The sequence below is a fragment of the Bombina bombina genome, chromosome 7 (genome assembly GCF_027579735.1).
Source record: "Bombina bombina isolate aBomBom1 chromosome 7, aBomBom1.pri, whole genome shotgun sequence".
Taxonomy (NCBI): Eukaryota; Metazoa; Chordata; class Amphibia; order Anura; family Bombinatoridae; genus Bombina; species Bombina bombina.
In genome coordinates, this window is record NC_069505.1 from 512,403,699 (window position 1) to 512,418,846 (window position 15,148).

Consider the following 15,148-nt stretch of genomic DNA (forward strand, 5'->3'; position numbering starts at 1 on the left):
TCCATCCCTCTCTTTTGCTCTTCCTCTTCATCCCTCTCTTTTGCTCTCTCTCTATCCCTCTCTTTTGCTCTCTCTCTCCCCCCCTCTCTTTTGCTCTCTCTCTCTCTCCCCCCCCCTCTCTTTTGCTCTCTCTTTCTACTCCCCCTCTCTTTTTGCTCTGTCTCTCTCCATCCCTCTCTTTTGCTCTCTCTACTCCATCCCTCTCTCTTGCTCTCCCCCTCTCTATTTGCTCTCTCCCCCCTCTCTTTTTTCTCTCTCTCCCCCCTCTCTTTTTTCTCTCTCTTCCCTCTCCTTCTTCCCTCTCTTTTGCTCTTTCCCCCCTCTTCTGCACTTTCCCCTCTCTTTAGCTCTTTCCTATCTCTTTTTGTCTCTCCCCTTCTCTATCTATTTCTCTCCCCTCTCTCTCGCACTGACCGCGCCCGGCCACGCCACGACCACGCTCCCGCCCGGTCCACACCCACGTTCCTGTCCGACCACGCCACTTTCGTTTGCAACAGCGTGTCAGGTAGGGCCAGGTGTGTTTGTCCTCGTACTGTCTCTACTGCGCATGACAGCTTCGGACAAAACACACTTGGCCTTTTATATAATAGGATATGTGTGTGTGTGTGTGTGTGTGTGTGTGTGTGTGTGTGTGTGTGTGTGTGAATTGTGAAAAAAACTAGGCTGATATTTTACTACATTGGTATTTAATACATTTTTGGTGTGATTACATTTTGTAATATATTTACAAATATATATATTATTTTTTAATATACAGTGTGTGTGTTATATATACAGTATATATATATATATATATATATATTCTTGTTTTAATATACAGTGTGTGTGTTTTATATATATATATATATATAATATATATATATATATATATATTTTTACATAACTGGTCCGTGAACCCCCATTTGAATAACCCACGAGTGTAGACTGCAACAGCAGCAACTTAGCAAGAAGAGCAGTTCAGTGTAGCTGATCAGGGAGAATTACAGCAGTGAAGATTTCTAAGATGGAAAATGTTTTTACTACATTTGTGTTATGTATCTTCTTTACTGATAAAAAAACGATTTTTTTTTTATTTTACATCTGTAGTCTAGGACTACAGATGTAAAATTAAAAAAAAATTGTTATGCATCAGTAAAGAATATACATAACACAAACGTCCCTCTCTTTTGCGCACTCTCTCCATCCCTCTCTTTTGCACTCTCTCTCCCCCCTCTCTTTTGCGCTCTCTCTCCATCCCTCTCTTTTGCGCTCTCTCTCCATCCCTCTCTTTTTCTCTCTCTCTCTCTCCCCCCTCTCTTTGAGCTCTCTCATCCCCCCTCTCTTTTGCGCGCTCTCTTCCATCCCTCTCCTTTGCGCTCTCTCTCCATCCCTCTTTTGAGCTATCTCTCCATCCCTCTCTTTTGCGCTCTCTCTCTATCACTATCTTTTGCGCTCTCTCTCCATCACTCTCTTTTGCGCTCTCTCTCCATCCCTCTCTTTTGCGCTCTCTCTCCATCCCTCTTTTGCTCTTTCTCTCCATCCCTCTCTTTTGCTCTTTCTCTCCACTCCTCTCTTTTGCTCTCTCTCCATCCCTCTCTTTTGCTCTCTCTACATCCCTCTCTTTTGCTCTCTCTCCATCCCTCTCTTTTGCTCTCTCTCCATCCCTCTCTTTTGCTCTTTCTCTCCATCCCTCTCTTTTGCTCTTTCTCTCCATCCCTCTCTTTTGCTCTCTCTCCATCCCTCTCTTTTGCTCTCTCTCCATCCCTCTCTTTGCGCTCTCTCTCCCCCTTCTCTTTTGCGATCTCTCTCCCCCTCTCTTTTGCTTTCTCTCCTCCTCTTTGCTCTCTCTTCCCTCTCTTTTGCGCTCTCTCTCACCCTCTCTTTTACTCTCTCTCTTTTCCCCCCTCTCTTTTGCGCTCTCTCTCTCCCCCTCTTTTGCACTCTCTCTCTCCCCCTCTCTTTTGCACTCTCTATCTCCCCCTCTTTTGCGCTCTCTCTCCCCCCCTCTCTTTTGCGCTCTCTCTCCCCCCCTCTTTTGCGCTCTCTCTCTCTCCATCCCTCTCTTTTGCTCTTTTTCTTCATCCCTCTCTTTTGCTCTCTCTCTCCCCCCTCTCTTTTTGCTCTCTCTCTCTCCCCCCCTCTTTTTTGCTCTGTCTCTCTCCATCCCTCTCTTTTGCTCTCTCTCTCCATCCCTCTCTCTTGCTCTCCCCCTCTCTATTGCTCTCTCCCCCCTCTCTTTTTCTCTCTCTCCCCCCTCTCTTCCCTCTCCTCTTCCCTCTCTTTTGCTCTCTCTCCCCCCTCTCTTCTGCACTTTCCCCTCTCTTCTGCTATTCCCCCTCTCTTTAGCTCTTTCCTATCTATTTTTGTCTCTCCCCCTCTCTTTCTATTTCTCTCCCCTCTCTCTCGCGCTGACCGCGCCCGGCCATGCCACGACCACGCTCCCGCCCGGCCACACCCACGTTCCTGTCCGGCCATGCCCACTTTCGTTGCAACAGCGTGTCAGGTAGGGCCAGGTGTGTTTGTCCTCGTACTGTCTCTACTGCGCATGACAGCTTCGGACAAACACACTTGGCCTTTTATATAATAGGATGTGTGTGTGTGTGTGTGTGTGAATTGTGAAAAAAACTAGGCTGATATTTTACTACATTGGTATTTAATACATTTTTGGTGTGATACATTTTGTAATATATTTACAAATATATATATATTTTATTTTTTAATATACAGTGTGTGTGTTATATATACAGTATATATATATAATATATATATATATATATATATTATATATATATATATACTGTATATATAACACACACACTGTATATTAAAAAATAATATATATATATTCTTTTTAATATACAGTGTGTGTGTTTTATATATATAAATATATATATATATATATATTTTACATAACTGGTCCGTGAACCCCCATTTGAATAACCCACGAGCCGCCACTGTGCACGGGTTGAAACGCGTTGCTCTCTATATCAAGACTACTTGCAGAAACCATTCTCAGAAGAGAAATGTAAGTTACAGAGTAAAAAAAGAAGAAGAAATAGGACAAGATGCAACAGTCCTAGGCATAATAGCTTCTCGAATGAGAAATATCATGGAATCCTATCTAAATAAGATGAGAAAAAATAATATATACATTCAAGGTGGAAGAGCTGTAGCAGGATTCAAACTGCTAACTATCCACTTGCTAGGCAGCTTCAGACTCCTACAGTCCAAATAGATTTCAAGATTCCTAAGGAAAACATATGACCTAGTACCATACACGATGTCATAGGTATAAGATAAAATCTCTTCAACGAGAGAGAGATTAAATAATCATTTTAGAGCCCTAAGATCACAAAAAAATGTTTTTTTTGTTTTTTAATATATATTGATAAATAACAGCGGACAAAATATGATGTCACAGACAACTTATACATGACCTCAATAGGAAAAATCCCCCCATATCCCCTCACTTTAACCCCTTATAACTGCTTTGTGCACTATTTATTTATTTTATTCTTTTATATTTATTTTATTACAAAGAACTGTACACTTTATTTAGGGGGCATTTGGGGCAACTTTTTTTTTATTAACCAGAGGTCTGACCTTTGGTAATTTGCGCTTAGCGCAAAGTGCTTATGCGAGCTCGCTGGGGCATTAACCTGCCACTTGTAATGGCTGGTTATTTAACATGTGCCCATAAACTGCAAATTTGGCCCTTTATACATAAGTACATATGGGAAAATAAATATCTCCTCAAGTGAATTCCTACAACAGAATATTCCCAGAACAACTCTACACTTTTGCATTAGTACAAACACCACTCAATGCGGTAGAATTGCATAATTAACAAGTGCATAATAAAAAGACAATACAATAACACCTACTCTGAATTTCAAATAAGCAGTAGATTTTTTTCTGACAAATGTATATTTTCTCAAGTTTTCCGGCCCTCTGTATCATGTGACAGTCCTCAGCCAATCACAGACTAGTATATGAATACCCTGTGAGATTGTGCACATGCTCAGTAGGATATTGTCCCCCAGAAAGTGTGAATATAAAAAGACTGTGCAAAATTTGATAATGGAAGTAAATTAGAAAGTGTCTTAAAAATGATGCTTTCTTTACCTCCGAGCATCTGTCACCTTTTGTTGCTAAGCAACAACTAATACACATATTCACTGCAAGAGGTTACCGTGGCGTTGTTATGATGTTTTCTTTCATGTAATTAGCAAGAGTCCATGAGCTAGTGACGTATGGGATATACATTCCTACCAGGAGGGGCAAAGTTTCCCAAACCTCAAATGCCTATAAATACACCCCTCACCACACCCACAAATCAGTTTTACAAACTTTGCCTCCTATGGAGGTGGTGAAGTAAGTTTGTGCTAGATTCTACGTTGATATGCACTCCGCAGCAGGTTGGAGCCCGGTTTTCCTCTCAGCGTGCAGTGAATGTCAGAGGGATGTGAGGAGAGTATTGCCTGTTTGAATGCAATGATCTCCTTCTACGGGGTCTAGTTCATAGGTTCTCTGTTATCGGTCGTAGAGATTTATCTCTTACCTCCCTTTTCAGATCGACGATATACTCTTATATATACCATTACCTCTACTGATTCTCGTTTCAGTACTGGTTTGGCTTTCTACTACATGTAGATGAGTGTCCTGGGGTAAGTAAGTCTTATTTTCTGTGACACTCTAAGCTATGGTTGGGCACTTTTATATAAAGTTCTAAATATATGTGTTCAAACATTTATTTGCCTTGACTCAGGATGTTCAACGTTCCTTATTTCAGACAGTCAGTTTCATATTTGGGATAATGCATATAAATAAATCAATTTTTTTCTTACCTTAAAATTTGACTTTTTTCCCTGTGGGCTGTTAGGCTCGCGGGGGCTGAAAATGCTTCATTTTATTGCGTCATTCTTGGCGCAGACTTTTTTGGCGCAAAAATTTTTTTTCTCGTTTCCGGCGTCATACGTGTCGCCGGAAGTTGCGTCATTTTTGACGTTTTTTTGCGCCAAAAGTGTCGGCATTCCGGATGTGGCGTCATTTTTGGCGCAAAAAGCATTTAGGCGCCAAATAATGTGGGCGTCTTTTTTGGCGCTAAAACATATGGGCGTCACTATTGTCTCCACATTATTTAAGTCTCATTGTTTATTGCTTCTGGTTGCTAGAAGCTTGTTCACTGGCATTTTTTCCCATTCCTGAAACTGTCATTTAAGGAATTTGATCAATTTTGCTTTATATGTTGTTTTTTTTTATTACATATTGCAAGATGTCCCATGTTAACACTGAGTCAGAAGATACTTCTGGAAAATCGCTGCCTGGTGCTGGATCTACCAAAGCTAAGTGTATGTGCTGTAAACTTATGGTATCTGTTCCTCCAGCTGTTGTTTGTACTGATTGTCATGACAAACTTGTTAATGCAGATAATATTTCCTTTAGTACTGTTACATTACCTGTTGCTGTTCCATCAACATCTAATGCTCAGAGTGTTCCTGATAACATAAGGGATTTTGTTTCTAAATCCATTAAGAAGGCTATGTCTGTTATTCCTCCTTCTAGTAAACGTAAAAAGTCTTTTAAAACTTCTCATTTTTCAGATGAACTTTTAAATGAACATCATCATTCTGATTCTGATAATGGTTCTTCTGGTTCAGAGGATTCTGTCTCAGAGGTTGATGCTGATAAATCTTCATATTTATTTAAAATGGAATTTATTCGTTCTTTACTTAAAGAAGTCCTAATTGCATTAGAAAGAGGATTCTAGTCCTCTTGATACTAAATCTAAACGTTTAGATAAGGTTTTTAAATCTCCTGTAGTTATTCCAGAAGTTTTTCCTGTCCCTGATGCTATTTCTGAAGTAATTTCCAGGGAATGGAATAATTTGGGTAATTCATTTACTCCTTCTAAACGTTTTAAGCAATTATATCCTGTGCCATCTGACAGATTAGAGTTTTGGGACAAAATTCCCAAGGTTGATGGGGCTGTCTCTACTCTTGCTAAGAGTACTACTATTCCTACGGCAGATGGTACTTCCTTTAAGGATCCTTTAGATAGGAAAATTGAATCCTTTCCAAGAAAAGCTTACTTGTGTTCAGGTAATCTTCTTAGACCTGCTATATCTTTAGCGGATGTTGCTGCAGCTTCAACTTTTTGGTTAGAAGCTTTAGCGCAACAAGTAACAGATCATAATTCACATAGCATTATTAATCTTCTTCAACATGCTAATAATTTTATTTGTGATGCCATCTTTGATATTATTAGAGTTGATGTCAGGTATATGTCTCTAGCTATTTTAGCTAGAAGAGCTTTATGGCTTAAAACTTGGAATGCTGATATGTCTTCTAAGTCTACTCTGCTTTCCCTTTCTTTCCAGGGTAATAAATTATTTGGTTCTCAGTTGGATTCTATTATCTCAACTGTTACTGGAGGGAAAGGAACTTTTTTACCACAGGATAAAAAATCTAAAGGTAAATTTAGGTCTAATAATCGTTTTCGTTCCTTTCGTCACAACAAGGAACAAAAGCCTGATCCTTCATCCTCAGGAGCGGTATCAGTTTGGAAACCATCTCCAGTCTGGAATAAATCCAAGCCTTTTAGAAAACCAAAGCCAGCTCCTAAGTCCACATGAAGGTGCGGCCCTCATTCCACGTCAGCTGGTAGGGGGCAGATTACGTTTTTTCAAAGAAATTTGGATCAATTCCGTTCACAATCTTTGGATTCAGAACATTGTTTCAGAAGGGTACAGAATTGGCTTCAAGATAAGGCCTCCTGCAAAGAGATTTTTTCTTTCCCCGTGTCCCAGTAAACCCCAGCGAAGGCTCAAGCATTTCTGAATTGTGTTTCAGATCTAGAGTTGGCTGGAGTAATTATGCCAGTTCCAGTTCTGGAAACAGGGGCTGGGGTTTTATTCAAATCTCTTCATTGTACCAAAGAAGGAGAATTCCTTCAGACCAGTTCTGGATCTAAAATATTGAATCGTTATGTAAGGATACCAACATTCAAAATGGTAACTGTAAGGACTATCCTGCCTTTTGTTCAGCAAGGGCATTATATGTCTACAATAGATTTACAGGATGCATATCTGCATATTCCGATTCATCCAGATCACTATCAGTTTCTGAGATTCTCTTTCCTAGACAAGCATTACCAGTTTGTGGCTCTTACCGTTTGGCCTAGCAACAGCTCCAAGAATTTTTACAAAGGTTCTCGGTGCCCTTCTGTCTGTAATCAGAGAACAGGGTATTGTGGTATTTCCTTATTTGGACGATATCTTGGTACTTGCTCAGTCTTCACATTTAGCAGAATCTCATACGAATCGACTTGTGTTGTTTCTTCAAGATCATGGTTGGAGGATCAATTTACCAAAAAGTTCATTGATTCCTCAGACAAGGGTAACCTTTTTAGGTTTCCAGATAGATTCAGTGTCCATGACTCTGTCTTTTGACAGACAAGAGACGTCTAAAATTGATATCAGCTTGTCGAAACCTTCAGTCACAATCATTCCCTTCGGTAGCCTTATGCATGGAAATTCTAGGTCTTATGACTGCTGCATCGGACGCGATCCCCTTTGCTCGTTTTCACATGCGACCTCTTCAGCTCTGTATGCTGAACCAGTGGTGCAGGGATTACACAAAGATATCTCAATAAATATCTTTAAAACCGATTGTACGACACTCTCTGACGTGGTGGACAGATCACCATCGTTTAGTTCAGGGGGCTTCTTTTGTTCTTCCGACCTGGACTGTAATTTCAACAGATGCAAGTCTTACAGGTTGGGGAGCTGTGTGGGGGTCTCTGACAGCACAAGGGGTTTGGGAATCTCAGGAGATGAGATTACCGATCAATATTTTGGAACTCCGTGCAATATTCAGAGCTCTTCAGTCATGGCCTCTTCTAAAGAGAGAATCGTTCATTTGTTTTCAGACAGACAATGTCACAACTGTGGCATACATCAATCATCAAGGAGGGACTCACAGTCCTCTGGCTATGAAAGAAGTATCTCGAATTCTGGTATGGGCGGAATCCAGCTCCTGTCTAGTTTCCTGCGGTTCATATCCCAGGTATAGACAATTGGGAAGCGGATTATCTCAGTCGCCAAACGTTACATCCGGGCGAATGGTCTCTTCACCCAGAGGTATTTCTTCAGATTGTTCAAATGTGGGGACTTCCAGAAATAGATCTGATGGCCTCTCATCTAAACAAGAAACTTCCCAGGTATCTGTCCAGATCCAGGGATCCTCAAGCGGAAGCAGTGGATGCATTGTCACTTCCTTGGAAGTATCATCCTGCCTATATCTTTCCGCCTCTAGTTCTTCTTCCAAGAGTAATCTCCAAGATTCTGAAGGAATGCTCGTTTGTTCTGCTGGTAGCTCCAGCATGGCCTCACAGGTTTTGGTATGCGGATCTTGTCCGGATGGCCTCTTGCCAACCGTGGACTCTTCCATTAAGACCAGACCTTCTGTCGCAAGGTCCCTTTTTCCATCAGGATCTCAAATCCTTAAATTTAAAGGTGTGGAGATTGAACGCTTGATTCTTAGTCAAAGAGGTTTCTCTGACTCTGTGATTAATACTATGTTATGTTCTTGGAAAGTTTTGTTCCTTTTGGCCATCTCTTCTGCCAGAAGAGTTTCTGAATTATCTGCTCTTTCTTGTGAGTCTCCTTTTCTGATTTTTCACCAGGATAAGGCGGTGTTGCGAACTTCTTTTAAATTTTTACCTAAGGTTGTGAATTCTAACAACATTAGTAGAGAAATTGTGGTTCCTTCATTATGTCCTAATCCTAAGAATTCTAAGGAGAAATCATTGCATTCTTTGGATGTAGTTAGAGCGTTGAAATATTATGTTGAAGCTACTAAGAATTTCAGAAAGACTTCTAGTCTATTTGTTATCTTTTCCGGTTCTAGAAAAGGTCAGAAGGCCTCTGCCATTTCTTTGGCATCTTGGTTGAAATCTTTAATTCATCATGCTTATGTCGAGTCGGGTAAAACTCCGCCTCAAAGGATTACAGCTCATTCTAATAGGTCAGTTTCTACTTCCTGGGCGTTTAGGAATGAAGCTTCGGTTGATCAGATTTGCAAAGCAGCAACTTGGTCTTCTTTGCATACTTTTACTAAATTCTACCATTTTGATGTATTTTCTTCTTCTGAAGCTGTTTTTGGTAGAAAAGTACTTCAGGCAGCTGTTTCAGTTTGAATCTTCTGCTTATATTTTCAGTTTTTTTCTTTATAAGATTTAAACTTTATTTTGGGTGTGGATTATTTTCAGCGGAATTGGCTGTCTTTATTTTATCCCTCCCTCTCTAGTGACTCTTGCGTGGAAGATCCACATCTTGGGTAGTCATTATCCCATACGTCACTAGCTCATGGACTCTTGCTAATTACAATGAAAGAAAACATAATTTATGTAAGAACTTACCTGATAAATTCATTTCTTTCATATTAGCAAGAGTCCATGAGGCCCACCCTTTTTATGGTGGTTATGATTTTTTTTGTATAAAGCACAATTATTCCAATTCCTTATTTTTTATGCTTTTGCACTTTTTTCTTATCACCCCACTTCTTGGCTATTCGTTAAACTGATTTGTGGGTGTGGTGAGGGGTGTATTTATAGGCATTTTGAGGTTTGGGAAACTTTGCCCCTCCTGGTAGGAATGTATATCCCATACGTCACTAGCTCATGGACTCTTGCTAATATGAAAGAAATGAATTTATCAGGTAAGTTCTTACATAAATTATGTTTTCTCACCTCTCCTGTCAGCAGGTAGAGAATCTCCAGGATGTGATTCAGTATCCACTCAGGCAACTTCTTCTTCATCTTGTTCATGGTCACTGATATTCTGTAACACGGAAACCTGCAACAGTGGGACATAAATGACAAAAGTGACTGGGGTTAATGGCCATACAAAACACACACGCATATACATACGTACCTACACATCTATCTATCTATGTAGATATATCTAACTCCCCACCAGAAATATATGTAAACATTATACCTACATATACACATTCGTAATTTTTGCCCATATACATATACATACATACTTATATATAAACCACACACACACTGATGATAAATACTATTTGGCTTAACCACAGTAAAAGAGAGGGGAGTGGGTGTTTTGAGCTTGTCTAGTACCTTGGCACAGGTGGTAGCTGGGGGGTCACACAATGTCCCCCTGCAAAAGCTAATGCTGGTTCCCACCATGTATATTTTTTACGAATAAGCAGTCATTTTATCCCCTTGGTTACCAGTAATATATGCAGTTGTGATTTCACCCCTTAAAGGGACATGAAACCAAAAAATTTTGTTTTATGATTCAGATAGAGAATACAATTTTAAACAACTTTCTAATTTACTTCTATTATCTAATTTGTTTTATTCTCTTGGTATCATTTGTTGAAGGAGCAGCAATGCACTACTGGTTTCTAACTGAAGACATGGGTGAGCCAATGAAAATCGGTATTTATATGTAGCAACCAATCAGCAGCTAGAACCTAGGTTCTTTGCTGCTCATGAACTTGCCTAGATAAACCTTTCAGCAAAGGATAACAATGGAAGGAAGCAAATTAAATATTAGAAGTAAATTAGAAAGTTGTTTAAAATTGTATTCTCTATCTGAATCATGAAAGAACATTTTTGGGGTTCCTGTCCCTTTAAAATTATGGTAAACCCAAGCATTTAATAAACGCTAGGATTTACCTTCACTAAAAATAAAGTGGACTTTAATTGATCAACCATGTAAAAAAGGGTGCTAAACTCACCCTTTCTGTGCCGTTGCACAGCGCTAAACTCAGTGGCTCCGGCCGCCCACGGCACATTAGTCTCCTTTAATGAGGTGACACTTGCACCGCTAAACCAATAGCCGTGTGTATTTACAGAAACCTGTCCGTTGACATGCAGGGCTATTGGTTCAGAGGTGCAAAACGAGACCGATGTGTGCCGAGGGGCGGCCGGAGCCACTGAGTTTAGCGCTGTGCAACGGCACAGAAAGGGTGAGTTTAGCACCCTTTTTTACATGGTTGATACTTCTTTTTGGCTCATATTAGTAATTCATAGAGGCCCTTTACATTTAGCTGGCACTTAGGGTACTTAAAAATCCAGTATTTTTGTTTATATTTTACTGGAGAACCTGCTAAAATACTGGACTGTCCTCCTGAATACTGGACATCTGGCAACCCTAGCCCGGGAGAGGGGGTGAGATAGAGGGGAGCCTGAGGCTGTGTTTGAGTTAAGTAGAGGGGTTTCAGAGAGTGAGCAGGGGCTGCGTGTGAGACTGACAGGGGTACAGGCATAAAAAGCGGTTTATAAGTACAAGTACCTTATATACAGATAGTTAATAGTACCTTATGCACACACCTACCCAGTACCGTATATATAGATATATAATATTATAGAGGCTGCCTCTGCCTCACAAACACACGGTCCTTGTCTAGTACCTTATATATATACAGATATATAATGTTCCATCTGCCACACACACACACAGTCCCCTTCCCTGTACCTTATATAAATATATATGTATTATAGAAAGATTCCCTCTGAATCACACTTCACCAGTACCTACACAGATATTTACTATTATAGAGGATTCCCTCTGCCTCGAAGCTGAAATCATAACAGCTTGTTCCTAAAAAGCTAAAGGACCAGTGGAGTTCACAGTCATCACGTGACCACAGCGATCGAATTGTAAAGCGAACTACAAAAAAGCAGCATTTTGTTTAGTGTTCCGCCCACTACTTCCTGTAGCTGTCATTACTCGTCATTGCAACAGTCATGTGACTTATGACATCACAGGTCATGTAGCTGGATAGGAACTAGCTGCTTTCGATTCAGCACTCCACGGTAACAGAAAAATAAACAGGAGCAAAGCTACGTTTTTATACCTGTATATACTGTACTAAAGAAGCTATGTGCATGTGTGTTTGTGAGACAGGGAGAAGATTTCTATAATAATATAAATCTGTATATAAGGTATTGGGAAGGGGCTGTGTGTGTGAGACAGGGAGAATATCTCTATAATATATATATATATATATATATATATATATATATATATATATATATATATATATATATATATATATAGAGCACTTGGGAGTGTGTGTGAGACAGGGAGAACATTTCTATAATATTATAAATCTGTATATAAGGTATTGGGAGGGGTCTGTGTGTGTGAGAGACAGGGAGAACATCTCTATAATATTATTTAGCTATATGTAAAGTACTGGGGAGGGGGCTGTGTGTGTGAGATAGGGGTAACATCTCTATAATATTATTTAGCTATATGTAAAGTACTAGGGAGGGGGCTGTGTGTGTGAGATAGGGGTAACATCTCTATAATATTATTTAGCTATATGTAAAGTACTGGGGAGGGGGCTGTGTGTGTGAGATAGGGGTAACATCTCTATAATATTATTTAGCTATTTGTAAAGTACTGGGGAGGGGGCTGTGTGTGTGAGATAGGGGTAACATCTCTATAATATTATTTAGCTATATGTAAAGTACTGGGGAGGGGGCTGTGTGTGTGAGGCAGAGAAAATGTCACTATAATATATATCTATATATATAAGGTATTGGGAGGGGCTGTGTATGTTATACAGTAACAGAGGGAACCTCTTTATAATATTATATAGCTATATATGATGTACTGGGGAGGGGGAGGGGGCTGGGTGTGGGAGGCAGAGGGAACGTCAGTGATGTCACTATAATATAATATTATATATCTATATATAAGGTATTGGGAGGGGCTGTGTGTGAGGAAGAGGGAACATCTCTATAATATATCTATATATAAGGTATTGGTAGGGGGCTGGGTGTGTGGGTGGGAGGCAGGGGAACCTCTATAATATTATATAGCTATACAGGTACTGTATATGAAGTACTGGGCAGGGGGCTGTGTGTGTGAGACAGAGGGAACTTCACTACACAGAGACAGTGTGTGAGGAAGAGGAAATGTCTCTATAATATGATATAGCTATATATGAAATATTGGGCAGGAGGCTGTGTGTGAGGCAGAGAGAACTTCACTACCCAGAGGCAGAATTTTTCTTCACTTTCTGCAATTATTTTGTTTTTAGTGAAAACATTTTCTGCAGGTTAATTTTAAACGAGTTAATTACACTAAATCACCAGCTCAATTGCAGTGTGTTGATTAACTGGAGAGTAAAGCATTTTTTTTAAAGGGTCGGGACAGTCTACACCTTGGTCATCTTAAAGTCTTACCTTAGATTAAACTGCAAATAACCTCCTGCACCTTTCTATATCATGCAGCAGGAACAGTAAAAAAAGTTATTTTAAAATGAATATTGTTTCTGGCCACTTTAAAATGGCTGAAAAGCTCTGCCCACTAATGACATCATGATCTTAAAAGGCAAATATTGTTTCCTTTTCTCTTGGTCTAACATCAGAAATGTAGTAAAGAAAAAGGCGCATTGCTCACAAGAACATTTTACCTTCAGAAGTCACAGCTTTGCAGACTGAGAAATACTAGGGGCGGGGTTAACAAGAATCTTTAATAGCCAGTCAACATTAAATATGCTGCTCGCGTTCACATTACACTTATCTTGTAATACCAGCGCACATTAGCGATATTTAGCTCTCCAATTGTAATCTAGCCCTTTATGTGTTCATCTATTTTTATAATCACTGTTTTCTGTTTGGATTAATCATTTTTATTCACTTTAATCCCTTTGTAACTAAACAGAGTGATAACTGAATCCTGGTCTGTTTATGATGCTCAGATACTGGTGTTGGTCACCCATAATTCACCACATTTCTCCCTATGACAGTGAACGGTACATGAGATCTCTCTGTCTATCTCTCTGTTTAGGCTCCTGTAATGCTCACATACAATACACATCACTTACTGCGTTTGTCAGTAAAGGAGAAACACTATAAGAATATCTGACAGATTCAGCTGCACTGAACAAGACAATGTCTGACAAGACCATGAACCAAACCTCAGACCTTCCTGATGCACAAGGAGGTAAGCAGGACGTCACGTGCGTGTCACCTGGTTTTGTATCAGAATGGGATAATATTTACAGTTAGGGCTGCCAGCTGTTTCCCAAAAAAAATACTTTATATCCTGTAAGTGACTGAGCACAGTTTGTAGGTGGGTTCACATAAAATGAGAGCATACCTTAAAGGGACACTAAACCCCATTTTTTTCTTTCATGATTGAGATAGATCAGCAATTTTAAGCAACTTTCTAATTGACTCCTATTAGCATTTTTTCTTTGTTCTCTTGGTATCTTTATTTGAAAAAGCTCAGGAGCTGGCCCATTTTTTGTGTTCGGAACCTGGGTTACGCTTGCTTATTGGTGGCTAAATGTACCCACCAATAAGCAAGCACTATCTAAATGTGTAATTTTTGTAAAATTTTGGGATGGTGGTGTTCCGCAGTATTTTTTTAATGTAAAAAAGTGTGCCACGGCAAAAAAAAGTTGAAAATCACTGATCTAGGGTGCTGAAGCTAATATGTTCCGGCTCCTAATCTTTACATTCCTGCTTTTTAAATAAAGATAGCAAGGGAACAAAGAAAAATTGATAATAGGAGTAAATTAGAAAGTTGCTTAAAATTGCTGCTCTATCTGAATCATGAAATCAAAAATGTGGGTTTAGTATCCCTTTAAAGGGATAGTTTGCTTGAAAATGTTTATTGTTTAAAGTGAAAGTAAATCCTAGCGTTTTACAAACGCTAGGATTGACTTTTGAAACAAATAAAGGGGACCCATGGGCGCCAAGCCGGATTTACCGCACGGCTACTGGCTAAGAGGTGAAAACGTCACCTCTTACCAAAAAAATGTTTTAGCCGTGAGCTGCGGTAGCAGCTAAAAACGGCGATCGTTTAAAACAAATAAAGGAGCTTTCTACATGAAGTATCTTATACTTCATGAATGAAAGTGCCCTTTATTTGTTTCAAAAGTCAATCCTAGCGTTTGTAAAATGCTAGGATTTACTTTCACTTTAAACATTAAACACTTTCACTTTAAAAAGATATTTTTTTATTACCCATTCCCCAGTTTTGCATAGCCAACACAGTTATGTTAAAACACTTTTTACCTCTGTGATTATGTTGTATCTAAGCCTCTCTTATCTCAATTCTTTTGAGAGACTTGCATTTTAACCAATCAATGCTGACTCATAAATAACTCCACA

General features: G+C 39.5%; 2 protein-coding genes across 3 annotated transcripts in view; one reads left to right on the plus strand and one right to left on the minus strand.

The window, feature by feature from the left end:
• The window catches only part of LOC128666921 (zinc finger protein OZF-like), a 124,126-nt gene extending 112,500 nt beyond the window's left edge, over positions 1-11,626 (minus strand). Inside the window, exons 1-2 of the mRNA XM_053721739.1 lie at positions 11,553-11,626; positions 9,731-9,836 (exon numbers count right to left, since the gene is read on the minus strand). Of these exons, the coding sequence (XP_053577714.1) occupies positions 9,731-9,808 (78 nt within the window). The 5' untranslated portion in view covers positions 9,809-9,836; positions 11,553-11,626. The remainder of the gene's footprint in view (positions 1-9,730; positions 9,837-11,552) is intronic.
• A 124-nt stretch (positions 11,627-11,750) lies between these two features.
• The window catches only part of LOC128666922 (gastrula zinc finger protein XlCGF57.1), a 94,511-nt gene continuing 91,113 nt past the window's right edge, over positions 11,751-15,148 (plus strand). For both annotated transcript variants that reach the window (XM_053721742.1, XM_053721741.1), the window contains exons 1-2: positions 11,751-11,830; positions 13,818-13,973. In XM_053721742.1, coding sequence (XP_053577717.1) covers positions 13,922-13,973 — 52 coding nt within the window. In that variant the 5' untranslated portion in view covers positions 11,751-11,830; positions 13,818-13,921. The remainder of the gene's footprint in view (positions 11,831-13,817; positions 13,974-15,148) is intronic.